General features: G+C 38.4%; 1 protein-coding gene across 1 annotated transcript in view; it reads left to right on the forward strand.

Moving 5' to 3' along the window:
• Window positions 1-27,585, forward strand: part of mtor (mechanistic target of rapamycin kinase) — a 172,724-nt gene that overhangs the window by 99,200 nt on the left and 45,939 nt on the right. The window contains exons 31-36 of the mRNA XM_041798734.1: window positions 4,719-4,819; window positions 5,315-5,430; window positions 11,449-11,526; window positions 12,556-12,663; window positions 25,733-25,858; window positions 26,591-26,722. Of these exons, the coding sequence (XP_041654668.1) occupies window positions 4,719-4,819; window positions 5,315-5,430; window positions 11,449-11,526; window positions 12,556-12,663; window positions 25,733-25,858; window positions 26,591-26,722 (661 nt within the window). The remainder of the gene's footprint in view (window positions 1-4,718; window positions 4,820-5,314; window positions 5,431-11,448; window positions 11,527-12,555; window positions 12,664-25,732; window positions 25,859-26,590; window positions 26,723-27,585) is intronic.

Consider the following 27,585-nt stretch of genomic DNA (forward strand, 5'->3'; position numbering starts at 1 on the left):
AAATCTATGACCTGGATTTTGTTGGAATTGTCAATGTTAGCAGTAATTGTGAGTTCATGGGTCTGTACCAGTTTTAGGAACAATTTTAACGTCTTTACCGGTTTTCTGTCTCTGTATTAAACATGTTTGTTTCATATTGAGAGAACTGGTCTTTTCCATCTGAGATTCTGGGAATACAGGATCAATCTTATTATGCAGCCAGGTTGTTTATATGATAAAAGACTGTCTGATTATATTCAGATTTTCTCTCAGATTCTGATTTTGTATCTTGATTTTATCAAGAGGAAAATTGCTGATATTCAACCGTTTCTCAGCATATTTTTGTTAGAAATTAAGTTTGAAAAATGCATTTGGTTTTTCTCTGAAGTGCAGCCCTGCAATGTCATTTTTGTTGCACCATCACAATCATTTGACTTCTTCAGTGGCCTGGAAGAAATACCAGCTGTTTCTGCTTGAGTTTTTAGTGTTTGCCTTTGCTTTATACTAACTGTATCAACAAGCTACAAACCACAAAAATTGCATTCCATCATAGGAATAGGTAGGGTTTTATGCACAAGGACACACTGCTGCCTTGAGTATTCAGCTGTATTTGCAAATCGTCTGAGGATGTAGCACATCCTTGTGCACTGCAGAACAGAGCTGCAAGTTGGTGGACCTAGTTTTCTTGGTTGGCAAGAGATTTTTAAAAACATATAATTTATTACATGATATTTTTACATTATTTTTCCTAAGAAGATCCTTAATTCATCCACTGCTGGTATTTGTTACTTGTGCACTCATTCCACCTTTTCAGATAAACCAGTGCTGCAGGGGTGTGACAGTCCTGGATCCTCAGTAATGCTGCCTTCTGCACAGTAATGTATGGCTGTGTCCAGCACTAGCATACTGCCTGCACTTTCTTTGAAGCAGCAACACATTTTGCCTTTCTTGTTTCCTTTTAAGGCATTAGGGCATTCTTTGCATCTGTGATTGAGGCCTGAACAGACGTATTCAATATGCAATGTCTGCAAAATGAAAGCAGAGCAGTTCAGGAGTGATTCATGCCCGAGCTCACACCACACACTACTACCCAGAGTTAAAATAAGTCTAACAGAAGTCAGTAACTACTAACCAACATACATACGCAACAATGAATGGTCAATGAAGACCTTAGATTTATGATCACACCATTTTTAACTGGGAAGTTTCTGATTTAAAATAAATAAATAAATAAATAAAAACATTTTTATTTGGGATAAACCTACTAGTTTTATTCATATGAAAGTGTTATACATGAGGGTTAATAAAGCATGCAGTTAATTGCAGTTTAAAAAAAACAGTGCACTGATTATGGATCTTAATTAATCATGATTAATGCTAGCACCATCATCTAACATGTTTTATTGAGCTTTGTAATGTCAACAGAGAATTTGCATCTACTCAGGGCAAAGCAGATTGGAGCCTTTTTTTGAACTAAGAATCCCTTTTCTTACATATTAAAGTGTAAGTGAACCCCCGGCTCAGAGCCAACTCCACCCACCTCCGTAATTAAAAAAATGCACAGAAAGTGGGCAGTTTGGCTCTGAGAGGAGGGAGAGGTAAAGGACGGGGCTTTCCAGATGAGGCAGGAGGGATAGTGATGTCCCCTTGTCAGAGAGAGACACAGACAGAGTCCCACAGCACTGCTGCCTCGTAGAGATCTTTTAAAGTGGAGGAGTTTTCCCCTCTAGAGTCCCCCTATAGTGTCGTGGTGGACCGTGGTGGTTCTGAGCACGACCTGTTCGGTCCATTGGCTCCAGCAGCGGTGTTACTATAGCCGGCGCTCTCAGAGCCGAGACAGTGCAGGTGCAGGCAGGAGAGGATGGGAGTGGTCAGTTAGAGGCGGTAACTCTCTACCTTTTATATAGAGTTTGTGATGTACAAACCTACCGATGGTCGGTTTCTATGTCACATAAGCCCCACCTTTTCAGAAAAGATTTTTCAAGGAAGATGTCCGTTTGAGCTAATTAAAAGCTGTAAAATCCAGATTTTTATCAGTTTGGTGCAAACTTCACCTATAACACCAACACTGATGTGTTTAATCATAGTTCAGTCAGATACCTCAGTGTACACTTAAAAAAAATGTTAAAGTGTTCACTACCTCTTTAATATATTGTCAATCAAATATGTTTGAATCTAGAATTGATTTTGAGTCAAATCATAAGCCCAAGATTCAAAATGCAGTTGAACTGGAAGTCTTTTGGCTTCTTTAAATACTGGCCTTTGGCATTTCAAAGTTGAAGCCCCTTTTCTTGCAGGAAATAAAATATTCTTCATAAAAGCTGAGGGATCCTGAGGAGAAGAAATGACGGGAGTCTGCCCACCATATGTTTCCACTTACCCTCAGATACTAAAAGGAACTGAGTCATTGCTGACTAAATTTTTTACTAAAGGGGCGCCAATGGCCTCGTGGTTGTGTCAGCGCCCCCCATGTGTATAGGCTGTTGTCCTCCTTATGCACCTTACGTCCTACACTTTCTCTCTCTCCCCAGTTTCTGTCTTTATCAGCTGTCCTATCTGAATTAAAACATAAAAGCCCAGATACAAATCTTCAAAAATGTCTCCTTCAGAAAAGGTCTTTTTGTCCTGTGCAGTTATGAGAAGAAGTATTTTCAGCTACAGAAACATGTTTTTTTCCTCCAGACTTTAAAAAGCTGTAAACACAACATGTACTTTTACAAACTAATGTCTTGTAATACGTTTCAAAGATAAAGGTCTTCTAGGTAATAATAATGACTTTGTTTAAGCATTGGAATTAGAGCTTTTAGTTTACCAGTTTTATTCCCATAGCTTTCATGTTATCTGATCGCCAGACAGCTGGAGAACGGCTTCACTTGACTGACCCCTGTCCAAACCAGTCCCCCCCCTTTCTCTGCCTCATATGAGCTAGCTCCAGCATCCTGCCTGTAAAACACGTGCATTGGGTTTGATCTCCTTCTGGACGGTGCTGCACTGATTGTTGTTAATGACGAATTAGTCTTGGTTAGATGCACCTGACCTCAGGAGGAACAAACCTCCATCTGTTTGCCGCGATACTGGATTCTACCAGACTGTGGCGGGATGGTGCTCTGGTGTAAGATGTTCATCTTTAAGAACACATGAAGAAATAAATAATGGCAGACGTAATAAAAAACAACTCTTATCTCTGTCTTATCCTGAGCCAGAAGTGCTTGGCTGTTCTGGGGATGGAGTTTTCCATTGTTGATAGGTGCAGGAAAGGGACATTTTTGCCTTGACCCCATGGATGCTCATTAGGCTGGAGGCTTTAAAAGCTTGTGTCTGTTAAGTTTTTTAACCAACGCTCATCTGGTAGTCAGGTTTAGTCTGGAATCAATGCCATTCTGCAGAGAAATGTTGAACCAGTTTAATCCATATTTAGCTTCAATATACAAACAACTTTCCCCTTTTCTTTCAGGTACCGCATAAGCAATCCATGCAGCCATACTGTGGCGCATAATGGACTAAATGAAAGTAATTTCCTGACTGACTAAGGGGGATTATGCATCTAACTTGTTTGATTGAGTTAGAATGAACTCCAGTCTGTTTGCCAAGTTCATGTGCCTCATTAACACTGGTATTTTACAAAACAAATAAACCGCATTCAAACCCTGGTGTGGAAAGACATTTACCAAGGCTGAAATGTTGAAACTGGTACTTGGTACCTTTTTTGTGGTTTTGTGGTGGGGAAGGAGGAGTTCTAATGGGATTTGCTAGTAGTGAGATTATTTACCTCTCTAACCTGCCCCGCCAAATAGACTATTTCAGGAATGGGAAGTATATCCTCCGTCTTTCCATCCATTCTGGCAGCTGCTCGTAATCTCTGTTTAGGAAAGGCAGAACCTTTGACAAAAAAAAACATATCTGAAAAATGCTTTTTCTGTCACATTAATTCAAAGGCGCTCCAACCTGAGATTGTAGCTATTAAACGTGTTCAATGTTTATGACCAGAGATCCAGTTGTGTGCGAGCAGACACAAGCAGACTTGTGACAATAGCTGGAGGAATAGCCAATCAGGAGGCATGCTGACTGAAGAAGGAAGTAAAGCAAAAAAAAGCCATGGCAACAATAGTAAATGGTAGCACCATACACAGTGTTGGTAAATGGGAAGCACAAAGTTATATGGCTGCCAGAAATGGAGGTGAAACTTGTTGATTAGTAGCAACAAAACACTGTGTGTGCCATTTGAGCTGTTTTGATAAAGACCTTTGGCAACTCACCAGCTTATTATTTTTAAGCTGCAGCAGCTTGATTTTCAATCATTTGCCTGCAGTGACGAATTCAAACAACATTAAAAAACACTGACCAGAAAGAACATCAGTTTGTAAAGTTGTCAGTCCATTTTGAAATTGAAAGGTATCCGTAAAGCAACCACAGGATTTAAGGATTCAAATACTTTTCGTTTACATCAGGGATTTTTCCTGCAAGAAAATCGAACCAATTAGAGCACATTTCCTTTGTTTATCACATATTTTGGTTTTAAAATGTCTCTGTGTGAACACAGACCAAACTTGAGGTAATTATGAAACTATGTATCAAACTGGTGCAGGATTTTTACCAGAGCAAACCAACTGTATGTGTGAACCGCCTTAATAAACCTGATTAAATTTTCTGATTGACTGATGTTACCACTGTGAGTCTGGGATTGAAAATTTCAATGCGAGTCTTTCTGCCGTCTGAAGATTGTGGTTAATTTTTTCCAGGGGCCAGTTGCACCAGCAGTGCTGTGAGGAGTGGACACTGGTGAGCGAGGAAACCCAAGCCAAGATGGCTCGAATGGCTGCTGCTGCCGCCTGGGGACTAGGTAAACACTTAAATACCCATATCAGATATAAAAGAACAATATCATCAGTCTTGTGTGTAGCATGGAGTCACTGCTCTGTCTGCAACAATGCAATCAAACCGAGCAGCAAAGAAAACAGCTCTTGCCAAGGCCGCCTCACACAACCAGATGGGAATAGTATCCAGTCATAACATTGACATATCGTAACGTGCAATAGTGGAGAAAAGCATGGACCACACTGCAAAGGCACCCTTTGAGGTTTGCGGTCTGTGGCTTTGACTTTGCAAATTTAATGGTAAACCCTGAGACCAGGCCGCTCCATCTGAAGACCCAGACACTTTTTTTATTATTGTCGTGGGATGCAGAGTGTTGACATTGCAGTCTGGTGTAGTACAGCATTGACTGGCTGCTGAAGTTCGATCTGTTTAAGTCTTGTTAACTTGGGTCACTGACATTTCAGTCAGTGTTTCAGTCCTGTTTGTGTGCTTTGCTTTAATCTTGTTCTTTTCTCTTCAGGGCACTGGGACAGCATGGAGGAGTACACATGTATGATCCCAAGAGACACGCATGATGGTGCATTTTACAGAGCAGTGCTAGCGCTGCATCAGGACCTCTTCTCATTGGCACAGCAGGTGGGTTACATCACAGCTCACATGCAGTCCAAGGATAAGATTTCCTCCTTTTCAGTGTACATTTAAATTCTATATTTTTGGAAAACCTCTCATAAAGACGAGCCACATGGGAATTTGCCTAGCATTATGGTTTCTGGAATTTTCATCACTCTTTATAGTGTGTTATGAAAAGTAAAAATCATTGGAAACCGACACTGTTAAAAAAACATAAAAGGTGGCCTACAGCTTTTCCAGACAGGATCCAATTCCCTCATCAGCTCAGACTTTTCGTTTAGAGGAATAAAATGTACAACATTTATTTGTTTTTCTTTTACGATGTGGTACCTCCCTAGTGTGGACACGTTATGTAACTTTTAATTATAAATCATCATGGTCTACAGTCTCCAACAAATAAAGGAGCTCATTACTCCTCCTATCAGCCTGTCAACAAGCTCTGCTGGAGGTTAGGGTGGTGTTTTCCCCATTTGATTGAGGTTGGGATATTAGATGAGCTCATACTCCCTAGAGATGGATTTGTTGAAGCTGGATGCCAGCAAGTCTAACGAACACGAGCACTGACACCAGTAAACACCTGCTCCCTCAATTTCCCCGGACTCATCTTCCAAGTCACTTTTTTACCACAAATCCTAGGAGACCTGCTCCCTTTGCCCCGTCATCCCTCCATAACCAGCTCCCCTCTTTCCTTTAATTTGATGATTAGATCCAGGTGTGGCCTATAGGATTGTTCATGAGTCGAATAGGGAAAGCAGACTTTTGCTTCTCTGCAACAATGAATATGCTCAGAATGAATGGAAAGGAATGAAAAGCAGATGGAGAGAGGGTTAAAGCTTAAATGTAAACATGAGATCAGTCTAGTCTTCCGGATGTGGTTTATAATCCTCGCACTTAGGTTCTTTTGATTTCATAGCTGTTCTTTCCTCCCACTGTACCCCCAACAACCAGACGTGCTCCAGGAGTCTCAGTGTCCCTCTGTGTGGAAGGTTTCAGCTTACTTTGCTTTATAAATCTCCCTTGTTTGGTTTACCCTGGTGATGATGTGTACACACGGCAGTCATGGTCTCCCCCAGTAGATCAGTCCCAGTCCTCCGGTGTGCATTTAATTTGTAAATTGTGTCATGGTTTTCTCAACCAAAGTCCTCGTTTTGACTTCAAAGTTGAGTGCTTGGCTTCATTTTTTCCCTTGTGGTTGACTTGGCTTCAGTCATTTACATAAAGTCCTACATGCCTCAGTGTAACGATGATGTAATATTACTGGACCTTTACCTCGTTTAGTGTCGAAGCTTAAGATTGTTGCACTTCAATATAAATACAACATTTTACACTGAAACGTGTGCACAGATTGAAGCAAAGACTTTCATTTTAGGAGACTGTTGATTAGTATAGACTGGCATTTTTATAGGGTTAAAAATTTTGTAAATATGTCCTTTAAAAAGGCTTCAAATAAATAGTTGCATAAGATATCTAGGTTAGACACCCTCTCTGAGAAAGAAAATAAAGGGATAAGCAAAAGAATTAGGGCTGTAAGACAAATTCCTTCACCATTAACGGCAAGTAATATTGCAGAAGCTGCAATGGCAAACACATCATACTACAATTTATGCCTGCCTGTCTGAGTTAAAATTCCTAAACACAGATTTTTTTCTGACTGGTCCACAAGAAAAGTTTGTGGTGTCAACTTAAAAGTGCAGACTTTTGAAACACCAGCAGCCTTGTAAATAGGTCACGCCAGGGCCAGACGTTATGGTCCAGAAATCATAACTCAATAGTTTTGCAGCTGAATGACCTTACACAATATATGTTGATAAGAAACGTCAAAAAAAAACGTTAGCTAAGCCTAAACTACATGAACTAAATGATACACAGACGCCTTTTTAACAGGCAGCTGCACAATATAAACTTTTCCATTAAAAAGAAATTTAAAAACCACCAGTTTGTGTCATAAAAAAATACAAATATTGATAAAATTGTCTCCTTAAATGAACTGAAGTAAATTAAATTTAAAAAAATCCCATTTAATCTTAATATTTTGAAAAGATTATCTCGTGGTTAATAATCCCATTGCTGTCATTGGTTCTTACTGTAAAAACTCTTTTTCTTGAAGCATTTTGTATTTTTTTTCTTTTTGCCCAAATCCAGTCGTGCAGCATTTCAGTCATCAATGACCGGATGAAGGCTGAGAAAATGTATCCTTCCTGTTTTAATAGGTTTATTTGGCGGGGACTTAGGCAGCATGCACATAGAGTTGAACAACATTTTTTAATGCACTGGACCACATTAATAGCTAATAATGATTTCCAATGCCTCTCCCAGAAAGGGGTTATAGAAAATAAACTCTTTCCTTTCAGTTCCATAAAAAAGTCTTAATTGGACTTTTTGAATGTATGCCTTAAAAATGTTTTAAAAGTCTTAGGTTTCTTGAAGAGTGGTATAAATTGTCTGAGGTGCTGACTTTGATGTGTCTCTTTCCAATCTTTGTTTTCTACTTACATGTATTCAATTTTAATCATTCTTTTTTGAGAATATGCTTGTTGTTTGACATATTACTGTACCGTATGTTAATAGGCAAGAGGCATAAAATGGGCCAGAAGTAATCCAATTTGGGACCAAAAAAATGTCTTTGTCCTATATTAATTTATGTTTCATTAATGGAGCGTAAAACCAGATAATGCAGCTTCAGATAATTTTTCATGCCTCAGGTTTTAAAAAAGTCTTAAAAAGTCTTTTACTTGATTGTTAAAAGGAACTTGGCATACTTGGATAGGGTTACCTCTGTGTTTCATTTGATTGACATTTATTGTTTCAAAACTTGTCAGTTTGCAAATCTCATACACAAAAGCTTTTACCCACACAGTTGTATAAGCTTTATTCATACATGTGAAAAAATACAAATCTAAAAAACACATCCAGCCATTATAGGATCAGTAGTGTTAGAGTTATATCCAGTCATCACACAAGCCCAAAAATTAGAGTATAGAAAGTTTAACAACGCCAACAGTCATGCATTGAGCAGTGTCTAAAAAGGCATGAAATGCTCATCAAACCAAAAATATTTTCTTTTCATATTCATGCTACCAGCATTCAGAAGTGCAATGAAAACACAAGATAAAAAAGCTTTACAAACCCTTTTATTTGAAAACAAACCATTTTTACATTTATATTGGCATCATTCCAGAGTTGAACTCCAAAAATAGAAACACATCTCCTTTCATACCTTTTTAGCTTTAATACAGTAAACTTATAATAATACCTCTCAAACTGTATTTGGCTCTCCTCAATTGAAAAGAGCTTTTGCATAGAGTCTGTGGCTATGTTCACACTGCAGGCCTTAAAGCTCAACTCTGATCTTTTCTGAGATCTATTTTTTTTTCTTTGCCTGTTCACAATGCAGTCATTTTCCAAAAGATCAGATATCTGATTTAGAACCACATATGGAAGTGGCCTCAATCTAATTCGAAAAGGTCAGATTTAATGTGACCTGCGGTGTTCACACTGTCAGAAAAAAATTGATATGAGTCACATGTGAGCAAAAAAATCAGATTCAGTTCACTTTAAACTGCAGTGTGAATGGAACCTGTGAGTGTTTTTCATTTTGTTCTGAACATTATTTGATTTAAAGGTAGTCATAAAACTTCAAACTTACCAGGGGAGCTGTGTGAGCTAATGATTAGCCTTGTTAATAATGTGCTTGGTCTGTTTTTGGAGCTCGATAATTTGTTTTATGGTCATTTTAAAGATGGACCCCAAAATTCCACACTGTAGGAACACTTTGGAATAAGGAGAGAGTGATAGTTTTTAATGCAACATAAACTTTACTGATATTATCACTATTGTCTTACCATACATTTTGTTATCTTTAAAAATTCTTTATACTAGCTAGTTCTGGGTCGCACTCAATTTGTGGAGGCTGCTGTCCTCCAAGTGTGCTTCCTGTGTTTGAGTCCAGCCTGTGGCCCCATTCCCACATTTCATCCCCTTCTCTCTTTTCCCTTTTTCTGGATAGTCATTGTCATCGTCTATCATAAAGGCATGAAAAGCCAAAATAAATCTCAAAAGGGCACTCCTTAACCAACTTGCAGAGAAACATGCTACTGTGAATGATGAGTCTGATTACCACCTACCCGTAATCATGCACACAATGCAGCTGCTGACACAGAGCAGCAGATATGGGCGTGCATATCCTTGGACCCGGAGGCAGCTTTGACAGCACATGTTTGTTAGTGTTATCAACAGCTTCTTCTGTCTTTATTGTAGCTTTTTCTTTTCATATATTCTATTGTCCTTTTTGCAGCGCACTCATCAAAGTAATGCAGAAGTAGGAAGAGGTTTACTTGGGGAATAGACTTAAAAGATGCACAGTTGATTGAATTGTTAGTCTTTACGATAAATCATTACATGCTTAAACACTCCATGTATCAGGTAAAGTTTCCCTTGTCTTCTCAGATTGCACTATATTGTGTCTCCCAGGGGTAAACAAAAATGCTGGTGGGAGAAACTGAACATTACTTCTTTGTCTTTTGTTCCTCTGTTTGTTAGTTAGACTAAGAGCATGTCTGCTAGAGCTAACCTTTGATTGTTGTGTTTTGCCATAACTTGGTGATAAAGTATTCTGAAAACCCAGACTTTACTCAACAGTTAGTCACAAGTACACAAGTGCAACCTTTTATGTAAGAGATTGGGAGATTGGGCCAGGGTTTGTTTGTGCTGCTAGAAGCCAGACACTGCATTTATCAGGAGTCGTCTGGACTGCACATTTTCAACGTGGCCCCAGCGCAGTAATTCAGAAGTAAACAGGACCCTAACTGCGTGAAGGCTGTAAAGAAGCAGTCTCATTGTCACCTCATCTCAACCACCCTCCCTCAACCCTCCTCTTGTTGTACATGCCTGAAGAGGTGTTGGTGCACGCCATTCCTCATTTCCCTCCCCACAAGAAAATAATAATTGGTGGGAGTCAGTGTGAAACAGCTGTGCGTCCTTGCCTGAGAGAACTTCCTTAGTCATCCTCCCTCATTTTATCTTTCCACTAATAACAGCTCCCAGTAAGACTGGCTGAAGAAGCCGAAGAAATCGGCCACAATAGTTGTGTCCTTGTTTGTCCCTTTTGCTGCTCTGGATCAGTCGCTGTTTTTCCGTTCCTCAAGCTTCTCGCTGGTAATGGAACGTCTGCAGCATCCTTGAATTTGGACAAGTGTTAACCCGTACGGAAAGTCAGGCAACTGGAATTTTAACAAATGACTCACTTTTATACAGTAATCCACTATAAAATAGGAAGAAAAACATTTTTAAAGCATGAATGTGCTTTGACAGTTGGTTGAACATCAGGTTTTAGAAATTGGAGTCACAGAAATGACAAGAACTATGACTAACAGCCTCATTTTGGATTCTTCTTCTCCATCCTTTAATTCTTCACACTTCCTCCTAATGTGCCCACAAATCTGGGCTATTTTTTTTTTTTTTTTTTTTTTTTTTTTTTTTAAACACATTTGACATCCACAGCCACGGTTATATAACCTCACACTGTTGCAGCCCATTTAACTCTTCTCATAAAACACTTGGCACTCCACTGTGCATCAAACCATTTTGTTATACAAGCAGGCGTTCTAGTCCTAGTTGCACTAATGTGTCACTGTTGGCTGCTCTTTAACTGAAAAGGGTGTGAGCAGCAAGCAATAACATGCCTCCATTCATCTGTACAAAGTGTTTTTATTCCCTGGGTGAAGTCCAATCCAAGCTGGTCCTGATGCGAGGATTTTTAGGGGAGTGGAATATTGTGTCATGGTGCATTTGCTTGTCATGCTATGTTTACATTATTATTTGTTAGTTTTGCAAGACATTTAGAAAGCATCCAAGACAAGCCATGGATAAAACCACTTTCTGTTACTGAGGTAGCAAAATTAAAACTATCACTGCACCATTTATGCTGAATACATTACAACGTGGAAGAGACAGATGGTTAGGAATGAATGTGCAGAGTAAGGGTGGAGTGAAAACACGTACTGCGTTTTTTCTTTTTCTAAACAGTGCATTGACAAAGCAAGAGACCTCCTGGATGCTGAGCTGACGGCCATGGCTGGGGAGAGCTACAGTCGGGCCTATGGGGTAAGTGCTCCTCTGAGACTCCCAAAATATTCAACACCTGGCTTCAGTTGACAGTTTCATTTTTCAAAGCATTCACATGCATGAAGAGTTATTCTGCTTTAACAAAAACGTTTTAAAAGTATTGGTTTCATGATCTACATAACATATTTTCTAGAAGCACTCTGTGCTCCTGCATTATTTTGAATTATAAAGTATTATCCCTAGAGTATTTCATTCAGAAAAAATACATTATGACCAAATTGTTTCTTATAGATTTTGATGCAGTTGCTTTAGCTTTTCAACAAGAAGATCAAGCAAGCAATTAAGGAGAAGGTCTAGGTCATGTAAGATGCCACAAATTACAATTACAAAAGAAGCTGTAACAAAGAGATTACTGGCCTTCTCTTAAGCTCAGATCAGACCAAAGATTTGCAATGAGATGGGCTGCTCTGCAACATTCTAAAAGACTATCAGTTGATGGTAATGCAACTGGTAGAGACGATGTATTATTTCCATTGCAGCAACTCTTGCGCTGTCTTGCATTCACTCAATTTAAAGTGGTTGATTTCATAAGGTAGTGCACAAAAAAATCAGTCTCTGCAAAGACAGTACTGCACACAAAGTGCCCCCCCTCCCCTGTATTCAAATTATCTTAACTATACATAACATTAGGCTTTATAATGGCTGCATGAGGGCAATTGTCATCATCATTAGTGTAGAAGCAAAATGTTACTGCACACAAAAGCACAAAAATAATTCTTAAGGTCTGACTTGTGAGAGATATTTGACATATCTTTACCTGCATCCATTTGGTTTTACTAACTTGAATATTCTCAAGGTGAGGCATATGAAAATGGCCCAACCATCCTTATTTTTTTCTGTATGTGGCACTCAGTGGAAAAAGTTTGGACACCTCTGGATCAGCCAAATCCATAAAAATGCAGGTTCTGATTTATTACAGGCCTTAATGAACTTTCTTTGCCTGGCTTGGTAATATACTTCTATAATTATTAGTCATGTGTTGATTAAAATGTGTTTGTTTATTCCTAGGCCATGGTTTCTTGCCAGATGCTATCAGAGCTGGAAGAAGTGATTCAGTACAAGCTGGTGCCTGAAAGGAGGGACATCATTAGGGAAACATGGTGGGAGAGGCTTCAGGTAACTACAGTGGATTGTACACAAAAATACAATCTCCTTTCTCTCACTCGCCCTCTCTCACGTGTGCAACGGCCAATGTGAAGCAGATGTTGGAAAGGCTACTGTTACTAATAGGAAACATTACAGGACCATCACCATGCATACCTGTGGAGAAACACTAATACCTCAGTGGGTAATGATTCACCATCCTGTAGAGTTTTTATGTTGATTTCAACATTATTGTTATGTCTTTATTCGGACTGGAAAGTCAACGAGGCCCCCTATTTACAGAGCAGATAGAAATAATAAAGTGCAGGATAAATAAAAGGAAGAATAATGTGAAATATAAGGGACCAGTTAACACAGACATGCCACTAAATAAGTTATGTTAACGTAAAAATTGATCAAAAGAGGTGCAATTGTCAGTTACAAACTTAACGATTAAGGCTTTTAAAGAACCATAAGGAAGCAGTGCATTGATTTTTCAAGTGCTTTGTAGTGAATTCCAAGCAGAGGAGGCAAAGAAGCCAAGAGAGGATCTTCTGAGCTCAGCATTAAGCGTAGGCCAAACATAAGAGCGGCTGTAATGTGCTCCAGAGGACCAGATGAGTATGGAGCAAATATAAGGAGATAGCATCTCAATAAGTACTTCATAAAGGAACAAGTATGTATGCAAATCTCTGGGAGAGAGAGAGGATGATACAGCCATTTTTTACAGGATGCAGTAAGAAAATAACAATGGTTTGTATAGGAAGGATTACATCAACCACTGTTATTTACTGAGCTTCTGAGAATATGTTAGATAGGGTCGGAGTAAAGATATTTTCCACATCCTCTCAGTGATAATCATACTTTCACTCAGCAACAAACTTAAAGAAATCATTTGGTTTTGGACCTAAATACCAAAGGCCTATTCTAATCCTAAGTGCCAGCTCACAACTTCAGAACCCAAATGAACCTCTTCTTCTTCCTTTGGAGACTTGTAATCTGGTACTTACAGTGCAGTATTTACTGACCTTTCTGAGCTATGATATTGAGGCTCCTTACACCTTGACATCTATCCTGGATGATCTGGTTATAAGTGGACAGCACTTGATAATGGGTGTTTACACTCTGCGTTTACATCCTGTGTCTGACAGTCAGCAGAATTTGGACATATTTACTTAAAAATTCCTTGTATTTTTTTTTTTAATTGGCTGATTTTTGAGCCATTATTTAAAGCAGTTCCTGTCTGCGGTGACACAAAGGGTCACATCACAGGCTCTCTTGCCATTGGTTGTCACAGCCTTTCACAAAGCATTCTTGAAAAACAATATGGTGGGTTAGCATGCTAAGCTAGCAGCAGAAATTATTTAAAATTGATTTTAAAAACAGCTAAAATGCATTCAGTATCAGTTACTGGTGTGGATTTAATCTTCAAGACTCCAGAAAGTCACCCGAGTTTCTAAAAAACCTCCAAAAGGGCTACACAGACATAGATAGATAGATTGATTGATTGTACTTTATTTACATGTCATGCACAAAAAGTGCCCAACCCTCATGGGTTTATAAGACACCAGAAATCCAGTTGCAGTGTTTTACAAAAAGATAAATTCATAACAATTACAAAGTTGCATGATCTTTCCCCAGTTCAGTAGTGAACAATACACTCAGCCTTCTCTCCCAAGCTTTGCAGATAAAATCTTCTACAGTATAGTTAAGGTTCCTTTTCTGAAACAGAAATCAAGTTTTTCATAGTCATCAAACCAGAAAAAGTCAGAATTAATCAAGGACATTTTCCTAAAAAGTAATTCCTTAAGTCGTCATAAATTGGACAGTAAAACAGAAAATGTATCTCATTCTCAGTTTCACCAAAGTTACACAACAAACACACTCTGTCTTCCTCTGGAATGGCATTAAATCTGCCAGTCTCTATGGCAAGGGGTAAAGTTCCTGAGCGCAACTGTGCACATAATGATCTCTGTCTCTCTGACTCTACATCGTAACTATTCTTCATGAGACAATGTGTTCGTAGTTTTGGTGCATGGATAGTGCATAAGAACGGCAAAACGGCATGCTGCAAGAGGATAGATAAAGTAAGTGGCTACGATTTATGGTTTTAAAGTTGTTTAGCTTTTTATAACCAGTGTCTCTTCTTAACGTATACAACAACTCAGAGTGTTAAAAAGACTAAATACATCACCTAGAAAAAGGTACTATTGCTCTCCCAGTTGGGGGTCAGGAGCATCCTTAATGTTGACCATCACACACCAGCATTTACACTACCACATAAATGTGGACAAATGCCTCTAAGGCCGTCTCTGTATGTAGTCTGAGCTCTTACATCTCAGTCTGTCATCATGCACATTGAGATGTTTTTGCACCTTTTTTAAGCCTTACCACTTGTTATCAAATCATCTTTTTTTTTTTTTTATAACTTTATTTTTAGTTTTTAAGATGAAAGAGTACAAAACAACTCTGTCGGAGACAGATTTAAACAGGGAAGAAAAGAAAATACAACTGAATGTCAAGCCACACAAATCTGTTAAGCTTACAAACACATTATGCACACAAATTTTTCAGCGAAACAGTAGGAACTATAGAAACTTAAGGGGACACAAGTGGGTCAGCCCAAATTTTCCCATTATCAGCATTGTTTCAGTTGAAAAATGTGTTTCAGAATTAGCATAGGTTATCACCACTTTGTGATAGGTATGTTTCCCATTTCTTCCAGAGAGCATCATATTTTTCTTTCTGCAGTCTTAGAGAAAAGGTCAGGCTTTCCATGCACTGGATATTTTTTACTATACCTGCCCACTGACTAATCGTGGGTGGATCCCTACAGAGCCAACGCCTTGTTACGGCCTTTTTGCTTGCTACCATAAATATTCTGAGGAGGTATCTGTCATTACTAGAGAGTTTTGTGTCTATATTTCCTAAGTAAAAAAATAAACAAGTAAATTCAAAACCAAAGCAGAGGACCTTTCTAACAACAGTGTAAACATTTTCCAAAAAGGGTTTGAGAACAGGGCAGTGCCAGAATATGTGTGAATGATCTGCCAAAGAATGACCACATTCTCTCCAACAGCTGAATCGAGGACTGGAGTGTCTGGATTTTTGTTTTGGTGTTATAAAGTATCTGATAAGGTTCTTCCATGAAAAATCCCTCCATGACTGTGAGGCTGTGGTGGTAATTTGTGTGTTGATCATATTTGTCCAGTCCTCAGGGGGAATAGCCACCCCCAGTTCCTTTTCCCATCTGGCTTTTACATATTCTGTAGAGTTCCCTCTTAGTTCATTTATATACCTGTATAATTCACCTATAACCTTTCTTGAACCTTTTGTTTTGTAGGCTTTAATGAAGGTTTGTGTAATACCTGTGAAATTCCTTGGTATGGACCCTTTAACACTCTTGTCAAAATAATGCCGGAGTTGGAGGTATCTATAAAAGTCCTGTCGAATTAGGCCGTATTTTCCTGACATAGTTTGAAAATCCAGTAACTCCTGATCCTCAACCAACAGACACAGGGCTGTGACTCCCTGTCTCTCCCACTGACTGAACCCTCCATCCTTGGCAGCAGATATGAAACCTGGATCATGGATTGGCCATGTCAAGATTTTAATTTCTTTTTGAATGTTAAGTTGCTTCACTAAACTAGACCAAGTATCTAACGAAAAGCCAGTCCACTGACTCTGGATATCATATTGTTTGATTGCAGATGGCTGTCCTAGCAAACTCTGTAGGGGTCTGTCTGACAATGACAACTCCATGATTTTCAATTTTGCAATATATGTTTGGTCACACCAGAGAACCAGTGGTCTTATCTGTCCTGCCAGATAATAGTCTTTAAGGCAAGGCAAGGCAACCCCTCCGCTACCTCTTGGCAGCTGAAGGGTTTTATATCTTACCCGAGGGGGCTTACCGTTCCACATGAATCGGGATATCACCTTATCCCAGTCTCCAAATTGATTATCAGGAACCTGAATAGGTAAGGACTGAAACAGGTAGAGTAATCTAGGTAAAATATTAGTTTTTATCACCATTGTTCTATTTCCAAAATCCAGAGGTAAAGATGTCCATCTATTCAGGTCCTGTTTTATTTTTGTTGATATTTGTAAATAATTTTCAGAATAAAGTTGGGATAAATCCTTTGTTAATTTCACACCTAAGTTTTTCTTACATGTAGAGTCCCAGTTGAACTTATACATATTTTTAAGTTCCGGTGACGGGATAAAATGGAACACCAGTGCTTGTGTTTTATCAATATTTAGCGTGTAGCCTGACAGGGCTCCATATTCCTGCAACATATTCATCAGTATAGGAATACCACTCTCTGGATTCTTTAGACTGACCAAAACATCATCCGCATAAAGGCATATTTTGTACTCTGTGTCTTTTATGGTAACACCTTCTAAGTTTGTATTTTGTCTTATGGCCTGGGCAAGTGGCTCAATAAATAAGTTAAAGAGTCCAGGACTGGCTGGGCAGCCTTGACGGCAGCCTCGCTGTAAATTTATAGTCCTGGACAAGCTTCCATTAACCTTAATTCTGGCAGTAGGGAATGTATATAGTGTTTTGATGCTATTAATAAATTTCTCATGAAACCCAAACCTCTCCATTACCTTAAAGAGAAACATCCACCCCACAGAGTCAAACGCTTTTTCTGCATCCAAGCTCAGCAAAATGGCTCCAAATTCTCCTCTTTTTATATATTCGATGGTGTGGAGAGTACGTCTTATGTTATCCTGGGTCTGCCTTCCACGAATAAAGCCTGACTGATCTTCATCTATCAGTAAGGGCATAATTTCTTCCAATTGCTTAGCTAAAATGGCTGCAAAGATTTTATAGTCTTGATTTAGGATACATCAAATCATCTTTGATAGGTTTAGTGCAAGTTATAAACAACATCTGAGATGTCGGATGTAAATGTTTTTGAAAAATGCTGAAAAATAGTAAGGATTTTTTGTAATTAAAATGTGTAAGATAGAAATAATCAATTAGAGCTAGAATCTGATAATTTCAGAACAATGGGTTTTATTGTGATGCTAAAAAAGAGTATTAATCTGTGATCATTTTCGGTAAACAATCAAAAAGATGGCTATTATAAAGAATCCCTAATTGTTTTAAAGCAAGGTTAATAAGGCTTTTCTTATAACAATAGCGATAGTTCTTCTTTAATATCTTAAAGTTTAATGTTACCTATTGAATGCAGTGGACAGTTCCATAGTAACCACCCAAAATGCCTTTGATTAATGCTTCTGGTCATGCTGCTGATAGTTTATTAAAGACAGCATGACTGCCAGAGAGGCCTTATGTAATTTGCATGGCTTATGAAACTGCAGGATAGACTTGGTTGCATGTTAATAAAATGATACCACACTTGTGCCAAGCTGCTAAAAACTCCCCTAAAATAATAAGTGTTTTTAATTCAGCCAAAAACTGAAGGTCATGGCAAACTGTGCCCTTGTGTGCTAGCCCTCATCTAATGATCCTGGCAGACATTTACAAAGACAGTGTGGATAATTTTGTTCAACCCAAACTGTAACCAAATCTGCTTCCTCCTTCTTCCTTAAACTGATTATGATTACTGTTATTATCATTATTAAAGATGAGTTGAAAACCACTGATCCACGAGCAGTCAGGAAATAATTGCTGCCTGCCAATCCTTTAGAGTTTAAGGAAATGCCATATAATCTATGATAATCTAAGAGTTTGTCTTTTCCATTTTGACCTTTCTACAGATGAAGCCTCTGAAATAGCCCAGCCTTTTGTGTGCATGCTGATTGACATGTTTAATGTGAGTCAGGTAGATAAAATCTAAGCCACTGATCAATGAAGTACAATTTCTGACCTTTGACTTCATAACTGAGCCTGTACAGCATGTATAATTGTGCACACCTCTTTTCCATGTAAGCTCCCTGCCCTTCATGTCTTGCTCAAATGTGATCTCACCATCATATTGGAATAAACCCTCTTCGTCTAGACATAAAGAAACATGCACTATTCTTTTCTGGTTTTTACCTTTTGCCCAAAAAGATTTCCAATATTGAATACTATGTGATTTGGCCTGCTCAGAGGGTCCCGCTGAGACTTTTTGATATAAAATATAATGTACTGTAAAAGGCAGTTGCTTACTTAACCAAAGGTCTGTCCACATTAGCAGGTAGACAGTGAAATAGATGAAGTTGTAAATATTGAAACATTATCTGCCCAGGGATGGAAAATATGTGTGAGGGCAAAAAAAAAAAAGCATTAAAAAAATTCTTTCCTGTACCAGAAACAAAGACCGTGTTTACATGGACAGAGGAACAGCTGATCTGCTTTGCCCAGAGAGAGTGACAATTGGTCCGCTGGGTCTGCAGTGGGTCAGTCTGTGAACTGATGGCAGTTTTGTGTCAAAACGCACTCATTTTTCAGAAAGTAACAGTTTAATTTTTTTTTTGAATGAAACATGAGCAAAGTTTAGTGCGGAGATAGAGGCCGCTCACAGCATGAGTTAACAGGAATTAGAGCTCTGTGAGCTGAAGATGGAAAGGCAGCACTTAGAAAGCCTCCAGCACACTCTGTCAACGCCTTCCAAGCCTGAAATTTAGAAACGATGACTCTTCTGGCTTACTTTCAAAGTAAAAGCACACTCTTTTTCACGCCCACTTTGAGCTGCCCGTGTTTTCACATGCTTTTATTTTGAAGTTGTTTTCAAGACAGTTATTTAGCGAAGAAAGTGCAAGATTACTTTGCTCTTTTTTTGGTGTCTTTGACAAACTTTTATAGTGATTATTAATAGTAATAATAATTGCCTAATAAGTTAGTTAATGATTAAAAATATCAAGTAACATTAAGCCTATTCATTTGAGCTATCTTTTTGGCTCCTTGCCATCCTCTCTGTTGCTTTTCTGCAGATACTTTATTAACTGTAGGAAGAAGTTCTTGATATTGGTGGGATTAATTTTGTTTTCTCCTGTTCTTTGAACAAGGCAGAAACCGTTTCTGCGACGTGGAGTTGGCATTTATTGTGTTGAGCCAAAAATAATCTACAATGGTCTAATTTTTCTCTAACTTCAAACTTACCTATTTTGTGTTGTAAAAATAACATCACAGATGCCCGCACAGGTATAACTCAGTGATCAGAAACCGGGAAACTTGTATTTCTAATGTATACAGGGATATGGATAACCAGGTTTCCCTGTCCACATGTAAAGACAGTATCCCAAATATGATAAAAACTAGGATATGACTCATAACTGGGATACTCAAGTCCATGTCAACACAGTCAATGTGAAACTGAAGAGCACTGTATCTTTAAATTTTGCATAGAAATCAATCAATAATCAATCAGTAGATGTTGATGCATGGATGGCTTGCAAGAAAACTTTTAATTCTGCTAGTATCATATTGTTTTTTGAAATTTTCTCTAATGTCAGTGGATGTTATTGCAACATCTCTTAGACTCTCTACTTTTGAGTGGAAACTACAAACACGTACAGTCCCTGTGCAGTGAAACAAAGATACTGATGATCATTTTCACTTTTTCCACTCGTTACAGAAGGGGTTGGTAGGCGGAGGCGTTCCAGATCAGGAGGGGTCTTCCTGACCAAACAGACAGAGTTCATAATAGCAGCTCTGGGGCAGGGACTGCAGCGCCTGACAGGTTTCTCCTCTCTTTAGTGATTTATGGGAGGCTGACCTCACACATCTGTCAGGGAGTCCCTATCCTGCTCTGTTACACTCTCTGTCTCTTTACCAGTCTCTCCCTGATCAAAGGATTTGAGGTATAGTTAAGAGTGAATGATAACGCCACCTCCCACTGATCTTGGGTAAATGAGTGACTTCTTTCATTTCCATCACTGTGAGAACCTGATCAACTTTAGGTCTCTAAGGTGCAGGTTTTTCTTTGAAACTGCAGGCCTTCATTTGCTCTGTACTCGATCTTTTGTCTTTCCTCTTTTAATGCAAATTGAAGAACATTTTTAACCTTCTTCCTTGTAAAGTCGAGGACATGGGTCGAATTTTCCTCTGTGCTCAATAACTCACAATTTAAACAATTTAGCTCACACCTGAAATGAACTTATTTCAAAAGAGAGCCAGTTCCCAGCACTTTTAACAAGGTAGATTCAGTCTCACTTATTTAGACTGGTTATACAAACTGTTAGCTAGTTAATCAAAATGGCTCCCACATAGTTTTGCAGAACATACTGTTATGAAGGATTAAACCATACCTTTTGGTTCAATTAAAGATATATTCAACCTGAACAACTTAAGTTAATAAGACAAAAATAATTTGGAATAATTTAACTCATCTAGCAGATTGTGCTATCTGTGTTTGGCTTCTTGTCGTCCTCGGTTAATTACAACGGATTTAAAGGGGCAATTTGTAACATATCAGTGTTAAAAATATACACAGCAAAAACGCCAGTGTTAGATTAACACTGAGAGTGTTAAATCTAACACTAGTCCACTCTTTTGAGTGTTAATTTAACACTCTTCAAAGTGTTACTTTTTTTTACACTGAACAAGTGTTACTCCAACACTGTATGGTGTTAAAAATTTACACAATGAACACTGATTAGTGTTGATAGTACTCTAAACTGGTGTCAGTGTTAAAAAAATCAACTCTACCGGACTACACGTAACTCTGGTGTAAAAACACTAATGACTGTATTACGATTAACTCCAGTGGGTGTAGAATATTATCTATTAATTACAAGAAACAAGACATGCAAGTTTCACAAAAATGTATATTGAAAATCAGGTACACCTGATTCCTTTAATTGCTTCCTCACATTGTATAACTGTTGCAACGTGAGGTGTTTTATGACAATCATGGAGCAAAGAGGCATACTCAGAGCTGGATCATGCTCTGAGTTGACAGACTGCAATCTCTCCATTGCTTTAAGCACAGCAAATTCCCAGAGTGAAAAAATTGGGAGTTAAACAAAAAAGAGTGAAGGAGTTAGATTTTCAGAGTACATTCACGCACTTAGACTCCAGCTAGTGTTTAGTGATGCTCCTGAGCAGTGTTAGAAAAAGTAGTTCATTCACACGGTGTTGAGAGCAGTGAATCAACACTGTTCCTGAGTTCATTCCCAACAGCTTTGTTGCCATGCCCCTACTGCCACTTCAAATCAAGGGAGTAGAGTTTTCCCATCATGCATTGTGTGTTTAGATGTATTTTAGATGTTTTTAGATGTATTTATATGTGCTGAGATGTTGCCTGTTGTACAGTTACTATTGCTGTTTTTCATTTGCTCATGTTTCTAGTGAATTGTTGTTGATTTGATATTAGATACGTCTGCACCATGAGTGACACTATCCACTGAGTTAAACACTTCCCACACGGCAAGTGCTGGTCTGTTGTGAGGGACCACAAGTTGTCTGCCACTTTGCTCATCCTGATGAGAGCACAGCAACTTAGCCACAATGACCAATGAAAATTGGTAGGTTTTAATGGCATGGTAGATTCCCATCTGGTGGTGTTTAAAGTTGTCTGAAATATAACCTCAGTACAGGAAAATATATCTGTAAAATATTAACTACAAACACTGAGAATGAGTTCATGTAACTCAAGATGGGAGTTAATTTTACTCTTAGTGAGAGTAGTATTTTAACTCCCATAAGAGTTTATATTAACTCCTGATAAGAGTTAAGAATCAACTCCCAGAAAAGAGTTACTTTAACTCGGCTCTAGAGTTTATTCAATGGTCTAACATGTACACTCAGATTGAGTTGATTTTAACTCACACAGAGTTTATTCCAGTGACCTGAATTTGCTGTGAGGAAGCCATTGCCATAGTCAAGAAGTGACCAATCTAGCAGACAACTACACTCATGGTGCAAAGTGTTAAATGTCAAAGACTTAAGAACTCAAGATAATTCAAGAAACATGTGCAAGTAAATCCCAGCAGTGATCCCTGTACAATAGGCAACATCTAAACACAGCAAAACATCTGAATACATCTAAAATATCTAAAACACATCTAAACACCCTGCACAAAGGCATATGGAAAAACTCTGCCCCCCAGATTTGAAATTGCAGTAGGCAGGGCTTGTATCGACTGACTCTCTACAGTGTTGGACTAACACTGGTGCATTAACACTGTCAAATTACTCCATCACTGAAGGCTGTTTACTCTGAATGGAGTTAAAATTACACTGAGTGTTAAAATCAACACTGAAATATTTAACACTGAGAATTCAACACTCCAGTTTTTGCTGTGTATGTTGTTTTCTAAATGACCACACACCCTCACAATTAAGAGTTTAATTTATGAATTAAGAAAAAGTATATTTTATATTTGATTGTCGAAGAATTGAAGTGAAAGAACTGCATTGCTCGTAAACTTTGATGTTTTATAAAGATTAGAAAACATTGTGATAAAATCTTGTCACATCATGAGTTTAGTATGTAATTACATCCTTATACATAGTCAAAGGGAGACTATTTTTAGGCTTTTGAAACTTTTAAAATGAAATGTGGTGGCTGTAAGATGCTATTTTCATCTGGTAAAGAGCTATCTGTATCTGTGAGGAAAAATTCTCAATATATGGGCAGATCTGGCTTATCACAACTGCAGGCTTTGGCTCACATTGAAGACATTTACGCTTACACCAGTAAACCAATTACTCTCTGATTTTTGGTGTTTGGAATAATTTAAATTACCTTCTGATGAAGGCCACTGTCCAATTTTGAAAAATCTGATTAACACATGTAGCCTTTTGCCCAATCATCAATTTTATTCAGTGCAGGTATACCAGTTGACATGGTTTCTTTCATTCAGTTAATCTCTGCATGAGTGAAGTACTGGAGCACAGCAAGAAGAAGAAAGCAAACATGGCGAGCAGCAGCAAGAGTTTTAGAAAGCAGCATTTTTGGGAAGAAGCTGAAACTAATTTCAGGCTCAGTTAAATGTAGGATATTGGTTTACTTCATCTCCTTGATTAGCAGAAATATAGAATTGGTGAAATATTTAAGAAAGTTTTGAAACTATGGTACAAAACGATCAGGCTGCACTGTACACTATTGACACTGAAAGCTAGCACTGCTAATATTAGCAGCACAGATAATTAAGCTCAGATAAAAAGTTAGGACTGACACGCCCCCTGCTGCATCATGGAGCCAAAAACAGTTAGCATGGAAGAAAAAAGTCAACAGTGGTTTTAATGTTGTACATCACACCTGGATAAAGAAATCTACTTGTCGGTTTTCATTTAAACAACTTTTTTTTTTTTCTTTTTTTTTTTTAAGTATACGATGCTCAATTATTTCCAGTTATCAGATTAATTTGATGCTGTCTTTAGATCTTATGTACTTAGGTTATCCTACTTCATTCTCCAGATTTGCCCTCTGACTGCAGGTCTCCCACTTCAGAACAGAGATCAGATTTCAATGAGGATACTAAGAATTCTAACTAAAAAGTGCAGTGTAGCCAAATTTACATTGTTTGCAGTATCATATTAGGAGTCTGCATATAGTTTTTCTTTCTGCAGGTGTGAATTACCCTTGCAAAGGCTGATGGATTGGTCATCTTCCATGTCCTTCACCAGGATAACCCAAAGCCTTGCAGAGCCTCATAAATGCTTGTTGATGGTAATTGGTTCAGCCACAGAACCACCAGACCAATGGCAGTGGCTTCATCAGAACTGGACAATATTTCTTTATAAAAAGAAGAGCAAAGAACCGCACTTAACGCTTTTATTGATGGAAAAGATGTTCTTTTTCTAACTGTTCGGTGTTTCACTATGGGAATCGCTTAGGCGTGACCTAACCTTTTGTTCCTCTCATGAATGGCTTGGGCAAGAGTTTATTTACAAACTGACTTATGATAATGATAACAGCTGCCACAGGTCAGCACACTCCAGCTATGTCTTATGTTTTGTTACTTTGATTGGTCTGTGATGTATGCAACAGACAGAACATTTGTACAGTCTTCCCTTCCCAAACACTGTCTACGGAGTGTTGCATGTATGGATCTGAAATATACTCAATGCCATATGAAACAGTCAATCTGGTGTCATAGTTTTTTAGAACAAGGCTTTGGGCTACTACTGTGTTGGTTGATATGCCATTATAGTGCTTATTCTATAGTCAACATTGAAGAGGCAGAGAGTTCATTGGTTTGGTGGAGCAGAAGACAACGTCAAACAATGTTTCACTGTCAGAGTCAAATCAGGGGTGTTTTGGTTAAATGGTGCACACTTCAGACCACTTGTCCACCATTACTCCCTCACATACAGACGGTTGCAGAGCAACGCCAGTAATTTCTTTCAGTTCAATCTACACAGAACTATTTTACTCTCTTAAAGTTTCTTTCAGCCTCCACTGCACTCAGCTCTTTATCCCATTATGTTAAGCCTACTTTAGATATTATATTTAATTTTAGCCTGATTTTTCAGCTTCTTATGAAAGGGTCACTCCTGCATATTTTTGCCATGTTAGGAAAATGTTGCAGATAAAGCTTAATGAAAAGGATTTAACATAGATGTAACCAAAGCATCCCTGCTGACAAGGTGTGCTGTATTTCCATAAAAATATTGAGCCAAGCTTTATTGTAGGGACCTACTTTGCTACCCTTAGTTGCTGTTTAATGCATGATCTTTTCATGTAGCAGAGTTGTTGTTATATGAAAGATACATAAGAGGTCTTCTTTATGAAATGTTTATTAAATTTAGTCCACCCTCTTTAGGTTTGTCTTTCATCTGAAACATACATAGTGGATCATACAGAACATACAATATTTCATCAAGTTGGATTACTTCAGTGTCTTGTCTCCCTGCCTCTGCAGCACTGTGTTATATCACAATGGTGAGGTCATTAAAGTTGGGGTTAGGAGAATATTTAATAGAGGAAGTCAGCAAGATGTACTCTGAAATATATGAAAACAGACGTGTGCTTTGTGTCTTCCTGGCACGTGAATCTACTCTCACGTGGACATGTGTAAGACAGGGACCACTGGTAGTAATAGTAGCCCCCCTGGGTTTCATCTGTACCCCCCTCTCACGTGCGTTCTTTCACTCTTGACTTTAACAAGCAGGTTCTCCTCTTTGAAGGGAGTAAGAGAAGAGTCATGCATTTAACCCATCTTTCCCTTGTTATTTTGTGTGTTTTCCCTCCAGGGTTGTCAGCGCATTGTAGAGGACTGGCAGAGAATCCTGATGGTCCGATCGCTCGTCATCAGCCCACACGAGGACATGAGGACTTGGTTGAAGTATGCCAGCCTCTGCGGGAAAAGCGGCCGCCTGGTCAGTGTACTGACATATATGAACAAAGCCTCTCAGTATTCTCTAATCTGCCCTCTGATCATGCATATCCATTCATAATCCCATAACATTCAGAAGGAATAAATCAGCGGTGATTAAATCAGTCCTGTGAAACGGAAAAGGGAAGTTGAGCTCTGACAGACTTAAGTGCAACCATGAACTCCAGCCATGAAATTCAACTTCACTTCAACCTGTTCTCAGCTGGCGTTGATGAAAGTAGCACAGTTTCCTCAATCACACTGTTTAGAAACCTGAGCCTGCATATCTGCATAATTTAATTGATGCAATTTTCCATCTTTACTTCACTGTTGTTTTAATTGATTGCATGGGGTGGCAGATAATCATCCTTTTTCCCTTGACACTCCTTTTGCATTTAAGCACACATACATCCACACTAAACCCCGCTATGTTAAACTATGATGTCACTGAAAAGCTGAATCTGATTGGTCAACATAGCAGGAAATGTGATTTGAAGGGGTTGGAAAGACTGACACCTTCTTTTCTTCGTCTTGAAATGTTTTATAGACTCTCACAATCTTATGTACTTATTCCTTGTTAAACTTTCCTACTTAATACTCACTAAAAACAGTATCCAGGTAGAAATTGTCTAAGTGTCTTTAGGTCACTAAAAACTTTCTGACTCTCTTATTAAATCAGAAACCTTGTAGGGGTTCATTTGTTTTCATTATTACTTTGCCCTCTGAATCCCAACAGGCACTGGCCCACAAGACCCTGGTGCTCCTCCTTGGTGTCGACCCCTCCAAGCAGCTTGATCACCCTCTGCCCACAGCCCACCCACACGTCACCTACGCATATATGAAGTACATGTGGAAGAGTGCCCGCAAGGTAGGAGCAAACTTTTGTCAAGTTAAGGGCATATAGTTTGGATTAATTTGTTTTTTTCTCTTTTGTTCAAGTTTTTAATTCAACAAAAGTTCAAGGAGTGCTTGTTGAATAAAAACAGAGGATCTCGGCTTTTTAAGACTTGTTTTCGGTCTTGCATTTATGTGCACGCTTTAGTGCAACATGAGGCAGCAATCAGTTTAAAATATGCCAGAAAGGGGGAGCTTGAATTACCGCCATTTCAGTGACATAAACAGCTAATTAAATTAATGTTGTGAGAGAAACAGCCTGAGAAACATTAACACCAGCAAGCCACATCTGTAAAAAAGGAAACAGGATGACTATTAAATATCAATCTGGTGACTGTAAAGTCAAGGCTGAATAATCATTCCCACCAGGACCTTAAAGTGTTTTTGTAATTAAAGTTAGTTACTGATCTTGAAAAACAACAGAAACAACTGTTCAGGGGTAAAAAGAAAGGTCAAGAAAGAAAGAAAATATTGAGCTTATAAATACATATATTTTTAGTTTTTAAAAGTCAACAACTAGGCTTGAGACCAAATTGTCAGTCAGTCAATCAATAAAGCAATCAATTACTTAACCTTTATTTATACTTGAGAAATCGTTGAAGAAAGCAACTCTTATTTGAAATGTTGAGGCAACCGCAAACAAACAAATACAGAGAATTAAAAACAATAAAAACTAGAAGAGAGTCTGATATTAGGACACTTAAATAGACAAGTCAAAGGCCAGATATTATGCAAAATACACTTTTTAGGCTTTTCTTGCAAAAATATGTGCCCCTGTCCAGAATCCCCCCAAATTTTTTTTTGCTCTTTTAATTTAACATTGAAGGATCTATTCAC

This window comes from Cheilinus undulatus, linkage group 11 (genome assembly GCF_018320785.1).
Source record: "Cheilinus undulatus linkage group 11, ASM1832078v1, whole genome shotgun sequence".
In the NCBI taxonomy this organism is placed as follows: domain Eukaryota; kingdom Metazoa; phylum Chordata; class Actinopteri; order Labriformes; family Labridae; genus Cheilinus; species Cheilinus undulatus.